Source organism: Anomaloglossus baeobatrachus, chromosome 2, assembly GCF_048569485.1.
Source record: "Anomaloglossus baeobatrachus isolate aAnoBae1 chromosome 2, aAnoBae1.hap1, whole genome shotgun sequence".
In the NCBI taxonomy this organism is placed as follows: Eukaryota; Metazoa; Chordata; class Amphibia; order Anura; family Aromobatidae; genus Anomaloglossus; species Anomaloglossus baeobatrachus.
The window spans coordinates 652,521,936-652,545,403 of NC_134354.1; the positions used below are offsets into that span (position 1 = coordinate 652,521,936).

The 23,468-nt window shown below is 48.4% G+C and overlaps 1 protein-coding gene across 3 annotated transcripts in view; it reads left to right on the forward strand.

The window, feature by feature from the left end:
- RBMS2 (RNA binding motif single stranded interacting protein 2) overlaps positions 1-23,468 on the forward strand; it is a 206,091-nt gene that overhangs the window by 168,280 nt on the left and 14,343 nt on the right. For all 3 annotated transcript variants that reach the window (XM_075334443.1, XM_075334441.1, XM_075334442.1), the window contains exons 5-10: positions 3,260-3,417; positions 3,556-3,635; positions 10,691-10,800; positions 10,897-10,943; positions 12,065-12,158; positions 12,246-12,296. In XM_075334443.1, coding sequence (XP_075190558.1) covers positions 3,260-3,417; positions 3,556-3,635; positions 10,691-10,800; positions 10,897-10,943; positions 12,065-12,158; positions 12,246-12,296 — 540 coding nt within the window. The remainder of the gene's footprint in view (positions 1-3,259; positions 3,418-3,555; positions 3,636-10,690; positions 10,801-10,896; positions 10,944-12,064; positions 12,159-12,245; positions 12,297-23,468) is intronic.

Consider the following 23,468-nt stretch of genomic DNA (forward strand, 5'->3'; position numbering starts at 1 on the left):
AGGGCAGCTGGAAGAGTTGAAAACAGCACCAGAAGATGGCGCTTCTATGAAAGCGCCATTTTCTGGGGTGGCTGCGGACTGCAATTCGCAGCGGGGGTGCCCAGAAAGATGGGAACCCTGCACTGTGGATTCCAATCCCCAGCTGCCTAGTTGTACCTGGCTGGACTCAAAAATTGGACGAAGCCCACGTCATTTTTTTTTAATTATTTCATGAAATTCATGAAATAAAAAAGGGCTTCCCTATATTTTTGGTTCCCAGCCGGGTACAAATAGGCAGCTGGGGGTTGGGGGCAGCCCGTACCTGCCTGCTGTACCTGGCTAGCATACAAAAATATGGTGAAGCCAACGTCTTTTTTTTTTTTTTATTTGGGGAGGCAAAGAAATCCTGCATACAGTCCTGGAAGGAGGATGCTGAGCCTTGTAGTTCTGCAGCTGCTGTCTGCTCTCCTGCATCCACTAGTGGATGGAGTATGCTGAGCCTTGTAGGTCTGCTCCCCCTGACTCTCCCTCAAGCATACAGTCCTGGTTTGTTTTTTTTAACAATCTTTAATGGCAATGTTCACTGAAAAAAACGCAGTGAGCAAAAACGCAGCAAAACGCAGCCAAAAATGCACCAAAACACATGCGTTTCTTCATGCATTTTTAAAGACGCTGCGTTTCTGTGCGTTTTTAGCGCTAAAAAACCACAAAAACGCAGCTTCAAAAAAACGCAGTGTGTGCACATAGCCATACATAGTCAGGGAGCTGCTAATCAGTAGCAGGGGTAGAGTTATACAGATTAGCCTGACTGCCTTGCATAAGACATTTAGGGGTGCTTCACACACAGCGAGCTCGCTGCCGAGATCGCTGCTGAGTCACGCTTTTTGTGACGCAGCAGTGACCTCATTAGCGATCTCGCTGTGTGTGACAATGAGCAGCGATCTGGCCCCTGCTGCGAGATCGCTGCTCGTTACACACAGCCCTGGTTCGTTTTCTTCAAAGCCGCTCTCCTGCTGTGACACACAGATCGCTGTGTGTGACAGCAAGAGAGCGACAAATGAAGCGAGCAGGGAGCAGGAGCCGGCGTCTGACAGCTGAGGTAAGCTGTATCCAAGATAAACATCGGGTAACCAAGGTGGTTACCCGATATTTACCTTAGTTACCAGCCTCTGCAGCTCTCACGCTGCCTGTGCTGCCGGCTCCGGCTCTCTGCACATGTAGCTGCTGTACACATCGGGTTAATTAACCCGATGTGTACAGCAGCTAGGAGAGCAAGGAGCCAGCGCTAAGCAGTGTGCGCGGCTCCCTGCTCTCTGCACATGTAGCTGCATTACACATCGGGTTAATTAACCCGATGTGTACTGTAGCTAGGAGAGCAAGGAGCCAGCGCTCAGTGTGCGCGGCTCCCTGCTCCCTGCTCACACTGGTAACTAATGTAAACATCGGGTAACCATACCCGATGTTTACCTTAGTTACCAGTCTCCGCAGCTTCCAGACGGCGGCTCCGTGCAAGCGCAGCGTCGCTTGCACGTCGCTGCTGGCTGGGGGCTGTTCACTGGTCGCTGGTGAGATCTGCCTGTTTGACAGCTCACCAGCGACCATGTAGCGATGCAGCAGCGATCCTGACCAGGTCAGATCGCTGGTCGGATTGCTGCTGCATCGCTAAGTGTGAAGGTACCCTAAGTCCTGTAGTGATAATCTCCAACTGATAAAACACTGATTGTATTGAAACTACATCACTCAGTCTAATAAGTGACATACCCCTGTAATCAGGATCTCCGTCACTACATTATGGTGCTCTCAATTAAATAGCAAAAACCTGATGACAGATTCCCTTTGAAATGATCCATGCATTGTCGTTTGGGCAGTTTAGCTTTTACCCGAAGTATGTGGATATCGCTGGTCTTCCCTTTTCATTGAAATAACTGAATGCTTTCATTCTTTATAGGGAGATGGGAGGAGATAGTTGACTGTTGATGGTTTTTGGGTGACAACTACCTTATGGTGGTCTAGATAATCAGTAGCTATCAAAATACGACCAAAGATATAAATGTGGCGGAACCAGTAACATTTTGATTCCCTTGTCTGTAGATAGGGGGTTAATATTGAAACTGAACTAGTAATAATGAAACCGAAGGTAACTATAACTACCTTGGGGTAACCCTTGACTCTACTCTGTCCTTCGAGCCACATATCCAAGCCTTTTCGACCTCATGCCGACTCCAACTCAAAAATATTTCCCGGATCTATACATTCCTTAACCGAGATGATCCAAAAACACTTGTGCATGCCCTCATCATCTCCTGCCTTGACTACTACAACCTCCTGCTTTATGGCCTCCCTTCTAAAACTCTTGCACCTCTCCAAGCTATCCTAAACTCTGCCACCCAATGAATCCACCTCTCATCCCACTATTTCTTGGCCTCTCCTCTCTGCCAATCCCTTCACTGGCTTCCCATTGCCCAAAGACTCCATTTTAAGACCCTATCCATTCCTTACCAAGCCATCCACAACCTGTCTCGTCCATACAACTGTGACCTAGCCTTCCGGTACCTACCTGCGTGCATCATCTGATCCTCACAAGACCTTCTTCTCTACTCCCCCTTTATCTCCTCTTCCCACAATCGCATACAAGATTTCTCCCGTGCCTCCCCCATACTCTAAGAACTTACTACCCCAACACATCAGACTCTAACCTACTGTGGAAATCTTCAAAAGGAACCTGAAGACCTACCTCATCCGACAAGCCTACAACTTGCAGTAACCCTCAGTCCACTATACCGCTGCACAACCAGCTCTACCCTCACCTACTGTATCCTCACCCATCCCCGTCACTCCACTATACTGCTCCACGACCCTCTCTACTGTATCCTCACCCATCCCCGTCACTCCACTATACTGCTCCACGACCCTCTCTACTGTATCCTCGCCCATCCCCGTCACTCCACTATACTGCTCCACGACCCTCTCTACTGTATCCTCACCCATCCCCGTCACTCCACTATACTGCTCCACGACCCTCTCTACTGTATCCTCACCCATCCCCGTCACTCCACTATACTGCTCCATGACCATCTCTACTGTATCCTCACCCATCCCTTGTAGACTGTGAGCCCTCTGGGCAGGGTCCTCTCTCCTCCTGTACCGGTCTGTGCCCTGTATTGTTCATGATTAGTGCACTTGTTTTTATTATGTATGTATTAAATGCTTCCTGCTTCTGATTTGTGCTGGTATCATTTTATTCCTGTTCCTTACTGTAACGTCTCTTCTCCATTTACAGCAACAGGAACAAGATCCAACCAACCTGTACATCTCCAACTTACCAGTCAGCATGGATGAGCAGGAGCTGGAATCACTGCTGAAGCCTTTTGGGCAGGTCATATCCACTCGTATCCTGAGGGATGCTAACGGGACAAGCCGAGGGGTCGGTTTTGCAAGGTGGAGAGCAAACTTTTTACTCAAAAAAATCTATTTGTATCAGTCCTGGGGAAATATGATAATACAAAGTTCCTTTAATCTCAAACTCAGGTCTGTTTACTCAGTTAAAGAGCTTAAAATGGTGTTTGTTATTTGCAGGATGGAGTCTACAGAGAAATGTGAAGCTGTAATTTCTCACTTCAATGGCAAATACATGAAAGCGCCACCTGGTGTCCCAGGTAGGTATTGTTCAGAGTAAAGAAAAACCCATGATGCCAGGACTAAAGGGGTTGTCTGAAGTTCTTAAAGCGCAACCCTTATTTTACTTTTTTTTTTTTTCATAAATCAAAGGTACACAGGAAAATAAGCAACTTTGTAATATATTTTATCCGAGAAATCTTCTTTGTCCTCCAGTACTCATCCTTCACTGTCATTGGGTAAAATCTGGGTTCAGCGAGGACCGATTTTCATATCACTAAGATGGGACATGACAGTTGGTGCATTCAAACTTCTATGGAGAGGAGCCAGACACAGGCATTCTGCTATAGGTTCTCCTGAAATTACAGGTACAATTCTCCATGGAACTTTATGAGCACAAACTGTCAGTAATTGGAAAATCCGTATTCACTGAAGACACATTTTACCTGTGATTTGAAAATGTTGAGAATGATTGATCAGTTTAGGAGGAGAAAGAAGCAGATTTCTCTAGTAAGATATATTACAAAGTTTCTTATTTTTACATTTACTATTCATTTATAAAATAAATAAATAAACTGAAAAGGATCTTTATTCTTTAAATGATTAAAATTGTCAAGTGGCTGTAAAAACAAATAACTTTCAATTTACCTCTCAAGAATGAAGAGATTCTTAATTCTATCGTTTACAGCTCGTTGCCTAGGTTACCGTCCACTCTGCAGTCTCAGATAATCCACAAAAATGAGAGAAACTCCAGCAAAGGGAAGCAGATGATGTTCTTTTGTCTCGAAGTTAAAAATATCTTTATTAGTTCATTAAAAATAGATGAATTAACATAACATGATCGGATAGGAAAAATATATATCTTTTAATTTATTTTTGTTTCTATTATGTTATGTTTATTGATCTATTTTTAACCCACGGACGATTTTCCATTTTTTTCACTGTTTTTTTTTTTTTTTCCTCCCCTTCTTCCGAGAGCCGTAACTTTTTTATTTTTCCATCAATCTTGCCATATGAGGGCTTTTTCTTGTGGGATGAGTTTTATTTTTAAATGAAACCATGAGTTTTACCATATAGTGTACTGGAAAACGGCAAAAAAATTCCAAGTGCAGAAAAATTGAAATTTTTTTTATTGCATCATTGTTTTTAGGATATTTTATTCACCGTGTACACCATATTGTAAAACTGATGTGTGGGTGTGATGCCTCAGGTCGGTACGAGTTCGTAGACACCAAACATGTATAGCTTCACTTTTATCTAACTAAGGGGATAAAAAAATTCAGACGTTTGTCCAAAAAAGTGGCGCCATTTTCCAAAACCCGTAGCGCTCTAATTTTTCGGGATATGGGGCTCAGTGACGGCTTATTTTTTGCATCCCAAGCTGACGTTTCTAACGGTATAATTTGTGTGCATATGCTATGTTTTCATCGCCTGTTGCAATTTGCGGCAACCAAAAAATGTAATTCTGGCGGTGAAATTTTTTTGCTGCAACGCCGTTTACCAATTAGGTTTACTGATTTATATATTTTTATAGATCGGGCATTTCTGAATGCGGCAATACCAAATATGTGTATAATATTTTTTTTTAACCCTTTAATTTTCAAGATAAAGCCATACGGCTGAAGGCTGGTATTCTCAGGATGGGGAGCTCCACGTTATGGGGAGCCCCCCAGCCTAACAATATCAGCCAGCAGCCGCCCAGAATTGCCGCATACATTATATGCGACAGTTCTGGGACTGTACCCGGCTCTTCCCGATTTACCCTGGTGCGTTGGCAAATCGGGGTAATAAGGAGTTAATGGCAGCCCATAGCTGCCACTAAATCCTAGATTAATCATGTCAGGCGTCTATGAGACACCCTCCATGATTAATCTGTAAGTTACAGTAAATAAACACACACACATGAAAAATCCTTTATTAGAAATAAAAAACACAAACACATTCCCTCATTACCAATTTAATAAGCCCCAAAAAGCCCTCCATATCCGGCGTAATCCACGGACCTCCAGCGTCGCTTCCAGCATGAAGGTGACAGGAGCTGCAGAAGACACCGCCACTCCGGTCACCTCCAAGCAGCAACTGAGGTGAGTAGCGTGATCAGCTGAGCTGTCACTGAGGTTAATCGCGGCCACTGCTGGATCCACCAACAGTGACAGCGGGTAACCTCATAACGTGGAGCTCCCCATCCTGAGAATACCAGCCTTCAGCCGTATGGCTTTATCTGGCTGGTATTAAAATTGGGGGAGACCGCACGCCATTTTTTTTAATTATTTATTTATTTATTTCACTGCACAGTATAGACCCGCCCACCGGCTGCTGTGATTGGGTGCAGTGAGACACCTGTCACTCAGCGTGGGGGCGTGTCTCACTGCAACCAATCATAGGCGCCTGTGGGCGGGGAAAGCAGGGAATACGAGATTGTTTAATGAGCGGCCGGCTTTTTCAAAATAGTAAAAGCCGCCGCAGCAGTGAGAATGCCGTGCAGCGCCGCGCCGGAGATCGGGGAACGGTGAGTATGAGAGAGGAGGGGAAAATGACCGACAGACTGTGAGAGAGGGACAGAGATAGTGACGGACCGACAGAGAGAGAATAGAGACCGAGAGGGAGAGACCGACTGACAGAGAATAGTGATTGACAGACATTGGGAGACATCACTCGTTTCCAGTGTTTTAGGAAACATGCGAGAAATGTATTTAGAAAATCGGATGTCACTAGGATGGTGTGAGTGCCGTCCCGTGACATCCGATTTTTTACACGCTCCCATAGACTTGCATTGGAGAAACTCGCAGTAGAAACTCGCAAAAAAGCAGCATGCTGCGATTTTTTTTCTCAGTCCGATTCGGACTGAGAAAAAAATCGCAGATGAGAGCTGAATCATTCACTAACATGTGTCCGATTCCAATGTGAGATTTTCTCGCATTGCTCTACTGCGAGAAACTCGCAAGTGAGAAGCAGCCCTAAGGGTGCTTTACACGCTGCGACATAGCTAGCGATGTCGAGCGCGATAGCACCCGCCCCCGTTGTTCGTGCGACATTTGGTGATCGCTGCCGTAGCGAACATTATCGCTACGGCAGCGTCACACTCACATACCTGGTCAGCGACGTCGCTATGACCGCTGAACAATCCCTCCTTCAAGGGGGAGGTGCGTTCGGCGTCATAGCGACGTCACTGCGGCGTCACTAAGTGGTCGGCCAATAGAAGCGGAGGGGTGGAGATGAGCGGGACATAGCATCCCGCCCATCTCCTTCCTTCTGCATTGCCAGTGGACGCAGGTAAGGAGATGTTCGTCGTTCCTGCGTGTTACACACATAGCGATGTGTGATGCCGCAGGAACGACAAACAACATCGTACCTGTGGCAGCAGCGATATTAAGGAAATGAATGACGTGTCAACGAGCAACGATTTTTCACGTTTTTGATCGTCGCTCATTTGTGTCACACGCTGCGATGTCGCTACCGGCGCCGGATGTGCGTCACTAATGACGTGACCCCTGACGATATATCGGTAGCGATGTCGCAGCGTGTAAAGTAACCTTTACAGTCAGCTCTCTGCCGGCTGTAAGAGGAAGTGAGTCATGATAGCTACAGCAGTCATCAAATGACCCTGTGCTACCATGGCAACCTTCGGCTCCCCTTGATCATATCACAGGGCCTCCGATGGCAGTGGGGAAAGGCACGTTCCCGCCGCTGCCATTTATATCGCGCTGTTAGTATTTGACAGTGCGATCTAAGAAGTTAACAGGTGCATGTGGATCGACCTGTGCTTGATAGCCGCACATGTCAGCTGTTCAAATCAGCAGACATGTGCAGGGATCGCCACCGGTGCACTGCAGCAGCCGGCGGTGATTATAGCAACATCAGCTAGGACATACCCAGTACGTCCAAAGTCGGCAAGAGGTTAATAAACCGACTTAATAAACTAATAAAGAAGAGGGCTTTTTTTTAACTTGGAGGCAAAAGAACATCTCTTTCCCTTTGCTTTTTTTTTTATACCCTGAGTGCCTCGGTGCTGAATTGGTATTATATGTACATATTAGGCTGTGCACTGTTTTTTCTTGCAGATTATACTGCAAAGAAAAACGCATCCCAGCAAAGTCTATGAGAATCCTGACTTGCTGTGCACATGTTTCAGATTTTTTCCTTGCAGATTTTGGTGCAGAAAAAAACTGTAGCATTTCAATTCTTTCTTCTTTTTTCCTGCGTCTGATATAATCCACTGCAGTGCTTGATCAGTACAATGGATTATATCTGTCACTGCTGTACTTGCAGCACTGACACTTCGCGTCACACGCCATACATCTGACATGATCTGTGAGGCTATTGGTAGCTAAGTAACCCAGGGTCATCATGGTGACAACCCAGGGTGCCATTGTAGCGATCAGGTCCCTGGGATCGCATTACAGGGACCCGGTTGCCAGGGAGAGGTAAACGATTTTTCTCCCTGCCTCCTGAATGCTGAGATCACGATTGATCGCAGCATTTAGGGGATTAAACTGCCAGGAGCAGCGCGGGCCGCTCCTGACAGTGAGAGCCGGGTCTCAGCTGTAACACCAGCCAGAGACGTGGTGGCAATCGTGGGGTTACAGCGCAGGAACCCCTGCGATCGTAGTCACACGAAAACCCAGGAAAAAATGCATAAAACCCCGCAAAAATGTAATAAAAATGTGCGTTTTTTTGCTGTGTTTTTCCTATCAAAACATGATGTTTTGTGTGCAGATAATCTGCACATAAATGTATTACGTGGCACATAGCCTTAAGGGGGCTTTACACGCTACGATATCGTTAATGTTTGATCGTCGGAGTCACATTGTTAGTGACGCACATCCAGCGTCATTAACAATATCGCAGCGTGTGATACTTACCAGCGACCTTAGGCGACCTCAAAAATGGTGAAAATCGTTCACCATGGAGAGGTCGTCCCAAACTCAAAAATCGGTAAGGGTTGTTTAGCGTTGTGATTCATCGCTATGTGTGACACCGCAGGAGCGAGGAACGTCTCCTTACCTGCCGCCGACCCCAATGTGGAAGGAAGAGGTGGGCGGGATGTTTACATCACGCTCAGCTCCACCCCTCCGCTTTGATTGGCCGGCCGCTGTGTGACGTTGCGGTGACGTCGCTGTGATGCTGAACGTCCCTCTCCCTTGAAGGAGGGATTGTTCGGCAGTCACAGCGACGCCGCCGACCAAGTAAGTATGTGTGACGCTGCCGTAGCGATAATGTTCGCTACGGCAGCAATCACAAACAATCGCATGCACGAAGGGGGTGGGTACTTACACGCTCGCTATCGCTACAAATTGCTAGCGATATCGCTACCGTGTAAAGCAACCCTTTTCCATATGTTTCTTAGATATGGAGCACGTGCTAGTTATAGATTCTATACATTACAGTGCTCCCCAACCTTTCTTACCTGAAGAGCCACATTCAGCTCTGAAAAAGGGTTGCGGGCCACAACCAGATTTCTCTCCCACCAGAGTAGTGACATCTTGCTACCACCTCTGTAAAGTTGCAACACCTAAAGCTCCCATTACCGGTATAATGACATCCGAAGCTTTTCTACAGAACTCACACTAAGGCCTCTTTCACACGTCCGTGAAAAATCACGCACGTTTTTCACGGACGTGTTAAAGGTGCGTGTGGCCTTCTGTGTGCCGTGTTTATGGCACACGTGTGTTCTCCGTGTGCTATCTGTGATAACACATGGAGAACAGGAACTTTCTGCTCACCTGTCCCTGTCGCTGCTGTCCGTGGTGCTGACCTACTGTCTCCGGCCCTGCCGACTCCCCGCTGCTGCTGCTTCCGGCCCAAAGTGCAGTGCATATGCGATGAGCATAATGAGCGGGGGTTGGAAGCAAGTGACAGCAGCGGCAGAGACAGCAGCGCGGGAGAAGGGGAGTATAGAAATTCCTTTTAATTCACAGACACGTGTGTTTTCTCTGGTGCGTGTCACAGGGATCACATCCGTGAGGTCCGTGTGCAGTCCATGTGACAGCCGTGATGCCGGAGAAAAACGGACATGTCTACGTGTGGAGTACACGGGCACACATATGCTCCACATGGACACACAGTCCATGGCAAAACATGCACGTGAGCACAGACCCAGTGATTTTAATGGATCTACGTGTGCCCGTGTCTTTGGCACGTGAGGAAATGGACCAAACAAGTACCAGAGACATGGACGTGTGAAGGAGGCCTGAGGCAGCATTCGCACATCCACAGGTTCCCACCTTTACCCGATTTAGTATTCTTACAACAAGCGCTGCCAGCACACTTCACATCCAGCTTCAAGCACCTCCTCTGCCTGGCAGTATCATCTGTCTCCAGATCACTTATTTGTTGTATCTCTCCGCCTCCACAGTCAACATATGATCATCCAAAAGTCACCGTCTGGAGAGCTGCTACAAACTAGCGGTTTGCCAGACCTGGTGCTAGTGCACTAAGCTGGAAGAGAGCCTCAAGCCACAGGTTGAGATCCCTGACTTACAGTCTGTTTGCGCCACCTTTAAACCCTCTGTGCATCTCCCTTTGCTGCAGAGTCAGAAATGCTTTCAGGAGCGCACTGCAGCAGAAAGCAGATTAGAACAAACCTTTAAAGGGAATCTGTCAATGCGTTTTTGGTACCTCATGTGAGAGCAGCATGATGTAGGCAAATAAATCCTGAATCCAATGATACTTTACTTAGATTACTGGGTGCAGCCGTTCTGACACAATCAGAATTTTTAGGTTTAGCCATGTAGCAGAGCAGAGAGAGCTGCCCTCGCCCACACCAGGCTCTCTATAGAGATTGTACATTGACAGTGAGGTGTCAGTCAGAGGGGGTCGTATTGGACCTCTATTCCTTGACATTCTAGTCTAAGCAAGGAGAAGTCCTGCAGATTAAACAAACATAGCAAATAAACAAAACATGGACCTTGACAAACAGGCATCCCTGAATTCTCTAAGTTAACCCCTTGCAGCATGCTGTCTTCAGATTACATAGCAAAAACCTGCTGATGTTACATCCACATTTTATGTCTATATATCTGCCTCTCTCTTATTACAATGTTTATGTCTATATATCTGCCTCTCTCTTATTACAATGTGTGTCTTTCCTTGTCAGCACCCCAAGAGCCCCTACTTTGCAAGTTTGCTGATGGAGGTCAAAAAAAGAGGCAAACCCAGGGGAAGTATATTCAGAATGGACGTGGCTGGCCACGAGATGGAGAGACGGTAATTTGAGCTAAGATTTTGGTTTCCTCTCTCCTTTTCTATAAACATTAGCAATTCCTGTTTTTTTCTCACATATTTTTTTTCTTTATTTATAAGGGTGGGATGACTTTGACATATGATCCCACGAATGCTCTGCAAAATGGGTAAGAACAAAACGTTATTCTTAAAAAAAAAAAAAAAAAAAAAAAAAAAATAGACAGAAAGCACACATAGGGCCTTATCCAGATACAGGCGTTATTTAGGTGTGGTATTTTGCTCATTTGAGGACGCACAACTTATATAAAAGCTTGAGAAAAATCAGCTTCTGCTGCTCGGCTTGTTGGATGTGTCAATGCACATATCTACAATAAGGTAGAAAATGTGGATGTGCTGCACTGCTGGTTTACATAAAAACAGCACAATCCACAGCTTCCATTTTCTTTTCTTAACTTGTTACTTGAGTATTAATTCTATCCAGGGTGTAACTATAGCTAGTGCTGGGGTTGCACTTGACGTTTAGGGGGTCTAAAGTCTTTTTGACCCATATGAGAGGACCAATGCTATTAAAGACTTGTTTTAGCTCGATGCTCTGTTTGAGATTTTGTATAGAGGGCCACAAGCTTTTTATGTCTGTATTTGCATAAATCAATAGGAAGAAACCTTGTAATATATCTTAGCAGATAAATCTGCTTCTTTCTGCACTCATGACTCAGAGGAGTGGCAGAGGAAGAAAACAGGCAGAGACAGACACAGACAGATCAGGCTGAGCTTTCTAACAAGTCTTTTTACTCACCCAGAGATGGATTCACATTTACACAGCTCAGTACTTCTGAATAATATCTCTGATGATGCTAGTGTCTGCATTTTAACTAAGAAATGAAGAGCAGAAATCCCTCTTTATGTGCTGTGCTGTGTATGGGAGACATTATAACAGCCCAGTCAATTGTAAATTAAGAGAGAGAGCCTGCAGAGGGGAAAAATGATGAAAAAGTAGGATACAATAGATATAATGAATAGAGCAGCTTATTCTGAAGTTACTTTAAATTTCTCCTCTTTTTCTATTGCATGTACATACTATGTAATTAGATGACAATCCATCATGTCCCCACAAATTCAGGTCTAGTTTCACTATAAGTACATAAAAAAGAATGTCGGTCTACAAGAACCTGGACTAGGTGGGCAGCCATGATGCTGCTCTGCTCTGTACGTTAACCAGTTTAGTTGTCACTGTCTGTAGATCAGTGTGTAGAAAAAAATACTTGAACATTTGTTTTATATATTTCAGGTTTTACACCACCCCATATAGTATTGCCCCAAATCGGGTGATCGCTCAGGCAGCCCTCTCACCATACCTGCCATCACCTGTTTCTTCTTATCAGGTCGGTGTTAAAACACATGGTTGACTTCATTTTATTACGTCTAGAGATGGTAATGAGACTCATAGACTTTGTATTGTTTTATTGTAGGTTCACAATCCTTCCTGGATGCATCATCAGTCTTACCTCATGCAGCCTGCAGTAAGTAACAAGTCCACACTCCTCAACCCTGACACATCTTATATATCATCAACTTGTTGCCCAAAGACGGAGAGAAGAACACCACGTATAGACTGATAGCCCAGATTCAACCCCTGCCCTGCTGGATGATTTTTTGTTTTTTTTCTCCCATTTTTCCTGGGTCATAACTTTTTTTTTTGTCTGTTGCCTTATGAGGACTTATTGGGGTTTTTTCATGAGTAGTTGTAATTTTGATCATGCTATTTAATTTACCATTTGATATTTTGAAAAAAGACTGGAAAAAAAATCCAAGAAATTGTCTGGCAGTATGATTCTCCAGGCCATTATGATTATGGCAATACCAAACTTGTATATACAGTGCCTTGCGAAAATATTCGGCCCCCTTGAATTTGTCAACCTTTACCCACATTTCAGGCTTCAAACATAAAGATAAAAAATTTAAATTAATGGTGAAGAATCAACAAGTGGGACACAATTGTGAAGTTGAACGAAATTTTTGTTTATTTTAGGCTATGTGCTCACAGTGCGTTTTTCGCTGCATTTTTGCGCGTTTTTCTGCGTTTTTGGGCTCCAAACTGCATGACTTTGCTTCCCCAGCAAAACTTATGAGTTCTCATTTTTGCTGTCCGCACACAGCTTTTTTTTTAGCTGCGTTTTTGAGCTGGAAAAAAAAAAGGTCATGTCAATTCTTTCCTGCGTTTTCCACCCATGCAATACATTGGGAAAACGCAGCTAAAGCAGTTATCAAAAAACGCAGCAAAACGCACTGAAACGCGGTAAAAACGCATGCGTTTCTACTGCTGCGTTTTTGCCGCGGGTGCATTTTTGTGTGCTTTTAGTGGCAAAAAACGCACAAAAATGCAGCGTCTAAAAAAAGCGATGTGCGCACATATCCTTAAACCGTTTTTAAAAATAAATAACAGAAAAGTGGGGCGTGCAATATTATTCGTCCCCTTTACTTTCAGAGTAGCAAACTCACTACAGAAGTTCATTAAGGATCTCTGAATGATCCAATGTTGTCCTAAATGACTGATGATGCTAAATATAATCCACCTGTGTGTAATCAAGTCTCCGTATAAATCAGGGGTGGGGAACCTCCGGCCCGCGGGCCGCATGCGGCCCGCCATGACCTTTTCTGCGGCCCGCGGGCAGATTTCCAGGGGCGGCAGTGCTACGGCCGCCGCCGCGGTATTACCAGTTGCCGGCCCTTTAAATCTTCACATGCACTGCTTGCGCGCACCAATGAGCGTTCTCGGTGGCAGGTGCCAGCGTGCTCAGGACTTACTTTGTGGGCGTGTTTATCGCTCTGCGATTCCGTCCCACATCACCTTCACCGCCTCCAGCATTGTGCCGCCCACTCTCCAGCGCTTGTGTTCCCACCGCTCCACCGCGCTGTGTGCCGCCTGCTCCCCGCCCCTTCTCCGGTGCAGTATGCCCCCTCCACTGCTGTGTGCAGCTCCACGGCGCTATGTGCCGCCTGCTCCCCGCCGCCTCCACTGCTGTGTGCAGCTCCACGGCGCTATGTGCCGCCTGCTCCCCGCCGCCTCCACTGCTGTGTGCATCTCCACGGCGCTATGTGCCGCCTGCTCCCCGCCGCCTCCACTGCTGTGTGCAGCTCCACGGCGCTATGTGCCGCCTGCCGGCTCCACTGCGGTGTGCAGCTCCACGGCGCTATGTGCAGTCTGCTCCCCGCCCCCTCCACTGCTGTGTGCAGCTCCACGGCGCTGTGTGCCACCCGCTCCCCGCCCCTTCTCCGGTGCAGTATGCCCCCTCCACTGCTATGTGGAGCTCCAAGTGCTGTGTGCAGCCTCCCCAGTCTCCTTCTAGTGATGTCTGTTTGCCCCCCCCTTGGTGATGTCTATGTGCCCCCCCCTTGGTGATGTCTATGTGCCCCCCCCTTGGTGATGTCTGTGTGCCCATCCCTCAGGGATGTCTGTGTGCCCCCCCTCAGTGATGTCTGTGTGCCCCCCCTCAGTGATGTCTCTGTGCCCCCCCTCAGTCATGTCTGTGTGCCCCCCCTCAGTGATGTCTCTGTGCCCCCCCTCAGTGATGTCTCTGTGCCCCCCCTCAGTCATGTCTCTGTGCCCCCCCTCAGTCATGTCTGTGTGCCCCCCCTCAGTCATGTCTGTGTGCCCCCCCTCAGTCATGTCTGTGTGCCCCCCCTCAGTCATGTCTGTGTGCCCCCCCTCAGTCATGTCTGTGTGCCCCCCCTCAGTCATGTCTGTGTGCCCCCCCTCAGTCATGTCTGTGTGCCCCCCCTCAGTCATGTCTGTGTGCCCCCCCTCAGTCATGTCTGTGTGCCCCCCCTCAGTCATGTCTGTGTGCCCCCCCTCAGTCATGTCTGTGTGCCCCCCCTCAGTCATGTCTGTGTGCCCCCCCTCAGTCATGTCTGTGTGCCCCCCCTCAGTCATGTCTGTGTGCCCCCCCTCAGTCATGTCTGTGTGCCCCCCCTCAGTCATGTCTGTGTGCCCCCCCTCAGTCATGTCTGTGTGCCCCCCTTAGTGATGTCTGTCTGTGTGCCCCCCTTAGTGATGTCTGTCTGTGTGCCCCCCTTAGTGATGTCTGTCTGTGTGCCCCCCTTAGTGATGTCTGTGTGCCCCCCTTAGTGATGTCTGTGTGCCCCCCTTAGTGATGTCTGTGTGCCCCCCTTAGTGATGTCTGTGTGCCCCCCTTAGTGATGTCTGTGTGCCCCCCTTAGTGATGTCTGTGTGCCCCCCTTAGTGATGTCTGTGTGCCCCCCTTAGTGATGTCTGTGTGCCCCCCTTAGTGATGTCTGTGTGCCCCCCTTAGTGATGTCTGTGTGCCCCCCTTAGTGATGTCTGTGTGCCCCCCTTAGTGATGTCTGTGTGCCCCCCTTAGTGATGTCTGTGTGCCCCCCTTAGTGATGTCTGTGTGCCCCCCTTAGTGATGTCTGTGTGCCCCCCTTAGTGATGTCTGTGTGCCCCCCTTAGTGATGTCTGTGTGCCCCCCTTAGTGATGTCTGTGTGCCCCCCTTAGTGATGTCTGTGTGCCCCCCTTAGTGATGTCTGTGTGCCCCCCTTAGTGATGTCTGTGTGCCCCCCTTAGTGATGTCTGTGTGCCCCCCTTAGTGATGTCTGTGTGCCCCCCTTAGTGATGTCTGTGTGCCCCCCTTAGTGATGTCTGTGTGCCCCCCTTAGTGATGTCTGTGTGCCCCCCTTAGTGATGTCTGTGTGCCCCCCTTAGTGATGTCTGTGTGCCCCCCTTAGTGATGTCTGTGTGCCCCCCCCCCCATCAGTGATGCCTGTGCCCCCTTAGTGATGCTTGTGGCCTCCTAGTGATGTCCATGCCCCCCTAGTGCTCTCTGTGTCGCCTTAGTGATGTCTGTGCCCCTCCCAGTGCCATCTGTGCCCCACAGCAATGCTTATGCCTCCCAGTGAACTAGTAATGTCTGTTCCCCAGCCCCTCTTGTCATGTATATGCCCCCAGCATCTCTTGTCATATATATGCTCTCAGACCCTCCTGTCATGGATATGCCCCAGCATCTCCTGTGATGTGTATGCCCCAACCCCTCCTGTGATATGTACATCACATTGGAGATGCTAGGAGCATATACATCACAAGAGGGGATGGAGCATATACATCATAGTGGAGACGCTGGGGGCATATACATCACACTGGAAATGTTGGGGCCATACATATCATAGATCTCACAGGAGGGGCTGGGCGCATAGATCTCACAGGAGGGGCTGGGCGCATAGATCTCACAGGAGGGGTTGGGCGCATAGATCTCACAGCAGGGGCTGGGCGCATATACTTCACAGGAGGGGCTGGGCACATATACATCAAATGAGAGGCTGAAAGCATATACATCACAGGAGGGGGTTGGGGGCATATACATGTCCCAAGACCCTCGTGTGATGTATGTGCCCCCAGTGTCTCCAGTGATGTAGGTGTCTCCTGGACGTACAGTATATACAGCAGTCTCAGCGTCTCCTATGTGATGTACATACAGCAGTCCCAGCGTCTCCTATGTGATGTACATACAGCAGTCCCAGCGTCTCCTCTGATGTACATACAGCAGTCCCAGCGTCTCCTATGTGATGTATATGCCAACTGCCCCTTCAGTCATGTATATGTCTCCTGTGATTTATATACTCCAGTCCCTGTGTCTGTTGTGTGATGTATATAGTCTACCAATCTTATCACAAAGATTTGCCTGCGCTCCAGACCATGACAAACCTGAAAAAGAGAGAAGCAACATAAGTATCACTGAACATCACAGCCGCACAAAAGAGAAGCCGCTCCGGCCACCACAATAGGGGTGAGTTAATTAACTTTTTGACCAATTATAGCCGGTTCATTTTCACACTGATAATTTTGTGCGGCCCCCGAAGGTTGGCAGAAATTTCCAAATGGCCCCCGGCAGTAAAAAGGTTCCCCACCCCTGGTATAAATGCACCTGCTCTGTGATAGTCTGTGTTCTGTGTAAAGCACAGAGAGCATCATGAAGACCAAGGAACACAACAGGCAGGTCCGTGATACTGTTGTGGAGAAGTTTAAAGCCGGATTTGGTTACAAAAAGATTTCCAAAACTTTAAACATCCCAAGGAGCACTGTGCAAGTGATAATATTGAAATGGAAGGAGTATCATACCACTGCAAATCTACCAAGACCCGGCCGCCCATCCAAACTTTCATCTCAAACAAGGAAAAGACTGATCAGAGATGCAGCCAAGAGGCCCATGATCACTCTGGATGAACTGCAGAGATCTACAGCTGAGGTGGGGGAGTCTGTCCATGGGACAACAATCAGTCGTACACTGCACAAATCTGACCTTTATGGAAGAGTGGCAAGGAGAAAGCCATTTCTCAAAGATATCCATAAAAAGTGTCATTTACAGTTTTCCACAAGCCACCTGGTTTGGGCCTGCTTTTCTTCAGCAGGGTCAGGTAAGATGGTTAAAATTGATGGGAAGATGGATTGAGCCAAATACAGGACCATTCTTGCAGAAAACCTGTTGGAGTCTGCAAAAGACCTGAGACTGGGACGGAGATTTGTCTTCCAACAAGACAATGATCCCAAACATAAAGCAAAATCTACAATGGAATGGTTCACAAATAAACATATCCAGGTGTTAGAATGGCCAAGTCACAGTCCAGACCTGAACCCAATCGAGAATCTGTGGAAAGAGCTGAAAACTGCTGTTCACAAACGCTCTCCATCCAACCTCACTCAGCTCGAGCTGTTTGCAAAGGAAGAATGGGCAAGAATTTCAGTCTCTCGATGTGCAAAACTGTTAGAGACATACCCCAAGCGACTTGCAGCTGTAATCTCAGCAAAAGGTGGCGCTACAAAGTATTAACTTAAAGCGGACGAATAATATTGCACGCCCCAAATTTCATTTATTTATTTTTTAAAAATGTTTAAAATAAGCAATAAATTTTGTTCAACTTCAAAATTTGTGTCCCACTTGTTGTTGATTCTTCACCATAACATTAACATTTTTTATCTTTATGTTTGAAGCCTGAAATGTGGGAAAAGTTTGACAAATTCAAGGGGGCCGAATACTTTCGCAAGGCACTGTATATCTCTACGTGATAAAAAACTGAACTTTGTAAAAAAAAATGTCTAATACCTGTAACTTTTTTCTTTTCCATTGGTAAGGTGTAAGGGCTTGTTTTTTTGTGTGGCAAGCTATATCTTTTTTTATTGGTATGATCACTTTTATTTAGTTTTTAGGGGTAGGTGTGGCAACTGCAAAAATGGAATTCTGCATTCCATGGCAATGTCGTTTTACTGAGGGAGGGCAATGTCCTAATAGGAAAATAACACTGTGACAGATTGACATTGATATATTCAAGCTTGGAAGTTATCCACTTGTAATAGAATAACATCCCGATCACCAAAGATTCAATCCCACTGATCCCAAGAACTGGGGCTTCAGAGCCCTGTGCGGATGAAGCAATGGACGATCATGTTCACTGCTTCTTCATTCATTCTTATGGGCGTGCAGAAGAGCAACAGTGCCTAGAGCTTCTCTGTCACTGGAGGTCACATAAGGAATGAATGGAGCCGCAGTGTGAGTCTTCAGAGCTTTGAAGTTCTTGGCATGGGTCAGGGTCCTAGCATTTGGAACCCCAGTGATTGGGAAATTATTACCATTCGCATAGATAAGTGATAACATCCAAACTTGAGAATACCGTTATAATCAGTTAAACAGCAGCTATCAAATCTAGCTCCAATCGACTCTGTTAAAGGCGGGAGCTGGCTGTATAAAATAGTCAGCACCTGCTATGTATGTTTCGGGCTCACCTCCTGTGCCTGCTCCATACACATACAATAGACATCTTGGGAAAAGTACTTCCCATGTTGGGAATGGGTTGAAATCCACTAAATTATAAGATGTTCCTATTCTAGCGATATGCTGCTAAATTAGTAGAGGAGAATACCCCTTTAATCTGGATCATTTGCCTTTTAAATGAGGGTTATAGAAAAGATCACGTTGTTACAAAAATCACTGGTCTGAGTGTGGAGAAAAGATGACAAGACTTTGTACCTTTATTTCTTTTTCGCTCCTAATTGGGAGACCCAGACAATTGGGTGTATAGCTACTGCCTCCGGAGGCCGCACAAAGTACTACACTTAAAAGTGTAAGGCCCCTCCCCTTCTGGCTATACACCCCCCCGTGGGAGCACGGGTCCCTCAGTTTTTGCTTTGTGCGAAGGAGGTCAGACACGCACGCATAGCTCCACTATTTAGTCAGCAGCAGCTGCTGACTATGTCGGATGGAAGAAAAGAGGGCCCATACAGGGCCCCCAGCATGCTCCCTTCTCACCCCACTTTCTGTCGGTGGTGCTTGTTAAGGTTGAGGTACCCATTGCGGGTACGGAGGCTGGAGCCCACATGCTGATTCCTTCCCCATCCCCATTAGGGCTCTGGGCGAAGTGGGATTTTACCAGTCTCCAGGCACTGAGACAGTGCTCCATCCGCAGCCCCTGGAGAAGCCGCTGGATATGGAGCTGAGTATCGTCAGGGACATGGCCCTGCTCCGTCAAGGTACTCTGTGTCCCCGTGCATACGCGCGCACACCGCAGCATTGCTGGGTGTGTTAGTGCGCCGGGGACAACAGCGCTGCTGCGCTTGTGCCATTTCCTCACTTCAGCTTAGCTGAGTGGGTAGACTCAGTGAGAACGGTCGCGCCGGCCGCTGGGACTGCGACGCGGCTGGGACTTGTGGTGCGCCGGGGACTTCCGCGCTGGCCGTGCATATATCACGGCCGCGCTTATTACTACAGTCCCCGGCTTTTGCGGCCTAGTTCGTTCGTTCCCGCCTCCGCACCTGCCAGTCAGGAGGAGGGCGGGACGCCGTACAGAGCATCAGCGCTGAGGGCTGGAGTCTTTTTTACATACTCCAGCCCTCACACCAGGCACAGTAGGACGCAGTTTCCCGCACTTTGTTTGTGGCACGCCCACGGTCCGCCCCTCTTCACAGAACGCCGGCAGCCATTCCTGCCTGCACGCTGAGCTGCAGAGGGGAGACGGGGAGACCCAGACACGGGATTCTACGGCCTCATACCCGCTGTTCAGCGGGCGGTAAGCAGCCCTCAAGGGCTCACCCCCACTTGTGCCGTTTGTATACTGAGTATTTTGTGTTTGCAAATGCTTTGTACTGTACGGTCGCTGGTGATTCTCGGCTATATACCCTCCTAGATTACAAGGAGGCAACAGCATGTCGTCCGCAAAACGCAAGGGTGCCAAGGCACAGACATTATATGCTGCCTGTACCGCATGTGGGGCTGCTCTACCGGCAGGTTCCACTGACCCCCATTGTGTGCAGTGCTCGGCCCCTGTGCAACTTGCACAGCCGGGGCCTCTGCTGGACGTGACCCAGAGTGTACCACCTGTGAATGCTGTCCAGGTGACAGGAACGGAGTTTGCAGCTTTTGCTGACAGATTGTCTATGACCATGTCAAAGATTCTTGAAACATTGCAGTCTAGACCAGTAACTCAGACCATGGACACTGTGGCATCATTGCTCCCTGGTCCCCCTCAGCTGGAACACTTCCAAGCTCCGGGGGTGTCACATGCACCCCAGGGTGACGATTCTGACTCAGACAACAGTCCCAGACAACCTAAGCGGGCTCGTTATGAGGGGCCCTCAACTTCGTCTCACTGGTCAGGATCCCAGCGGGACGAATCTATGGGTGATGAGGCGGATGTAACTGATCAAGATTCTGATCCTGGGACCGCTCTCAATCTGGATACACCGGATGGTGACGCCATAGTGAATGATCTTATAGCGTCCATCAATAGGATGTTAGATATTTCCCCGCCAGCTCCTCCTGCGGAGGAGGCAGCTTCACAGCAGGAGAAATTCCATTTCAGATATCCCAAGCGTAAATTAAGCACTTTTCTGGACCACTCTGACTTTAGAGATGCAATCCAGAAACACCACGCTTATCCTGAGAAGCGGTTTTCTAAACGGCTTAAAGATACACGCTATCCTTTTCCCCCTGACGTGGTCAAGGGTTGGACCCAGTGTCCCAAGGTGGACCCTCCAATCTCCAGGCTTGCAGCTAGATCTTTAGTTGCAGTAGAAGATGGAGCGGCACTTAAAGATGCCACTGACAGGCAGATGGAGCTCTGGCTGAAATCCATCTATGAAGCTATTGGAGCGTCGTTGGCGCCAGCTTTTGCAGCCGTATGGGCACTCCAAGCCATTTCAGCTGGGCTTATACAAGTCGACTCGGTCACACGTACATCTGCCCCGCAGGTGGCACCATTGACCTCTCAAATGTCTGCATTCGCGTCTTACGCGATTAATGCTGTCCTGGACTCTACGAGCCGTACGGCGGTGGCGTCAGCCAACTCCGTGGTTTTGCGCAGAGCCCTGTGGTTGAGAGAATGGAAGGCAGATTCTGCTTCCAAGAAGTGCTTAACCAGTTTGCCTTTTTCTCGTGACCGATTGTTTGGGGAGCGTTTGGATGAAATCATTAAACACTCCAAGGGTAAGGACTCATCCTTACCTCAACACAGACAAAACAAGCCCCAACAAAGGAGGGGTCAGTCTGGTTTTCGGTCCTTTCGAGGCTCAGGCAGGTCCCAATTCTCCTCGTCCAAAAGGACTCAAAAGGATCAGAGAGGCTCAGATTCTTGGCGGACTCAGTCACGCCCAAAAAAAGACAGCAGGAAGAACCGTTACCAAGACGGCTTCCTCATGACTTTCAGCCTCCTCTCTCCGCATCCTCGGTCGGTGGCAGGCTCTCCCGCTTTGGCGACATTTGGCTGTCACAGGTCAAAGACCGTTGGGTGAGGGACATTCTGTCTCACGGGTACAGGATAGAGTTCAGCTCTCGTCCTCCAACTCGTTTCTTCAGAACTTCCCCACCGCCCGACCGAGCCGATGCTCTGCTGCAGGCGGTGGCCGCTCTAAAGGCGGAAGGAGTGGTGACTTCCGTTCCTCTTCAGGAACAAGGTCACGGTTTTTACTCCAATCTGTTTGTGGTGCCAAAGAAGGACGGGTCCTTTCGGCCCGTCCTGGATCTAAAGTTGCTCAACAAACACGTAAAAACCAGGAGGTTCCGGATGGAATCTCTACGCTCCGTCATAGCCTCAATGTCTCAAGGAGATTTCTTAGCATCAATAGACATCAAAGATGCTTATCTTCACGTGCCGATTGCGCCAGAGCATCAGCGTTTTCTACGCTTCGTTATAGAAAGCGAACACCTGCAGTTCGTAGCGTTACCTTTCGGGCTGGCAACAGCCCCTCGGGTCTTCACCAAGGTCATGGCAGCAGTAGTAGCTGTCCTGCACTCGCAGGGTCACTCCGTGATCCCGTATTTGGACGATCTACTTATAAAGGCACCCTCTCAAGAGGCATGCCAACACAGTCTGGACGTGGCACTGAAGACTCTCCAGAGTTTCGGGTGGATTATCAACTTTTCAAAGTCAAATCTAACCCCGACCCAATCACTAACATATCTTGGCATGGAGTTTCATACTCTCTCAGCGATAGTGAAGCTTCCACTGGACAAGCAGTGCTCTCTGCAGACAGGGGTGCAATCTCTCCTGCAGAACCAGTCCCACTCCTTGAGGCGCCTCATGCATTTCCTAGGGAAGATGGTGGCAGCAATGGAAGCAGTCCCTTTCGCGCAGTTTCATCTGCGCCCTCTACAATGGGACATTCTCCGCCAATGGGACGGGAAGTCGACGTCCCTCGACAGGGATGTCTCCCTCTCTCAGGCAGCCAAGGACTCTCTCCGATGGTGGCTTCTTCCCACCTCATTGTCAAAAGGAAAGTCGTTCCTACCCCCATCCTGGGCGGTGGTCACGACAGATGCGAGCCTATCAGGGTGGGGAGCAGTGTTTCTTCACCACAGGGCTCAGGGTACGTGGACTCAGAGAGAGTCCACCCTTCAGATCAATGTTCTGGAAATCAGAGCAGTCTATCTTGCTCTGCGAGCCTTCCAACAGTGGCTGGAGGGCAAGCAGATCCGGATTCAGTCGGACAATTCCACAGCGGTGGCGTACATCAACCACCAAGGGGGAACACGCAGTCGGCAAGCCTTTCAAGAAGTCCGGCGGATTCTGACGTGGGTGGAAAACACAGCATCCACCATATCCGCAGTTCACATCCCAGGCGTGGAAAACTGGGAAGCAGACTTTCTCAGTCGCCAGGGCATGGACGCAGGGGAATGGTCCCTTCACCCGGACGTGTTTCAGGAGATCTGTCGCCGCTGGGGGATGCCGGACGTCGACCTGATGGCGTCACGGCACAACAACAAGGTCCCGGTTTTCATGGCACGGTCTCACGATCACCGAGCTCTGGCGGCAGACGCCTTAGTTCAGGATTGGTCGCAGTTCCGACTACCTTATGTGTTCCCACCTCTGGCATTGTTGCCCAGAGTGCTCCGCAAAATCAGGTCCGACTGCCGTTGCGCCATTCTCGTCGCTCCAGACTGGCCAAGGAGGTCGTGGTACCCGGATCTGTGGCATCTCACGGTAGGACAACCGTGGGCGCTACCAGGCCGTCCAGACTTGCTGTCTCAAGGGCCGTTTTTCCATCTGAATTCTGCGGCCCTGAACCTGACTGTGTGGCCATTGAGTCCTGGATCCTAGGGACCTCAGGTTTATCTCATGATGTTGTTGCCACCATGAGACAGGCTAGGAAACCATCCTCCGCCAAGATCTACCACAGAACGTGGAAGATATT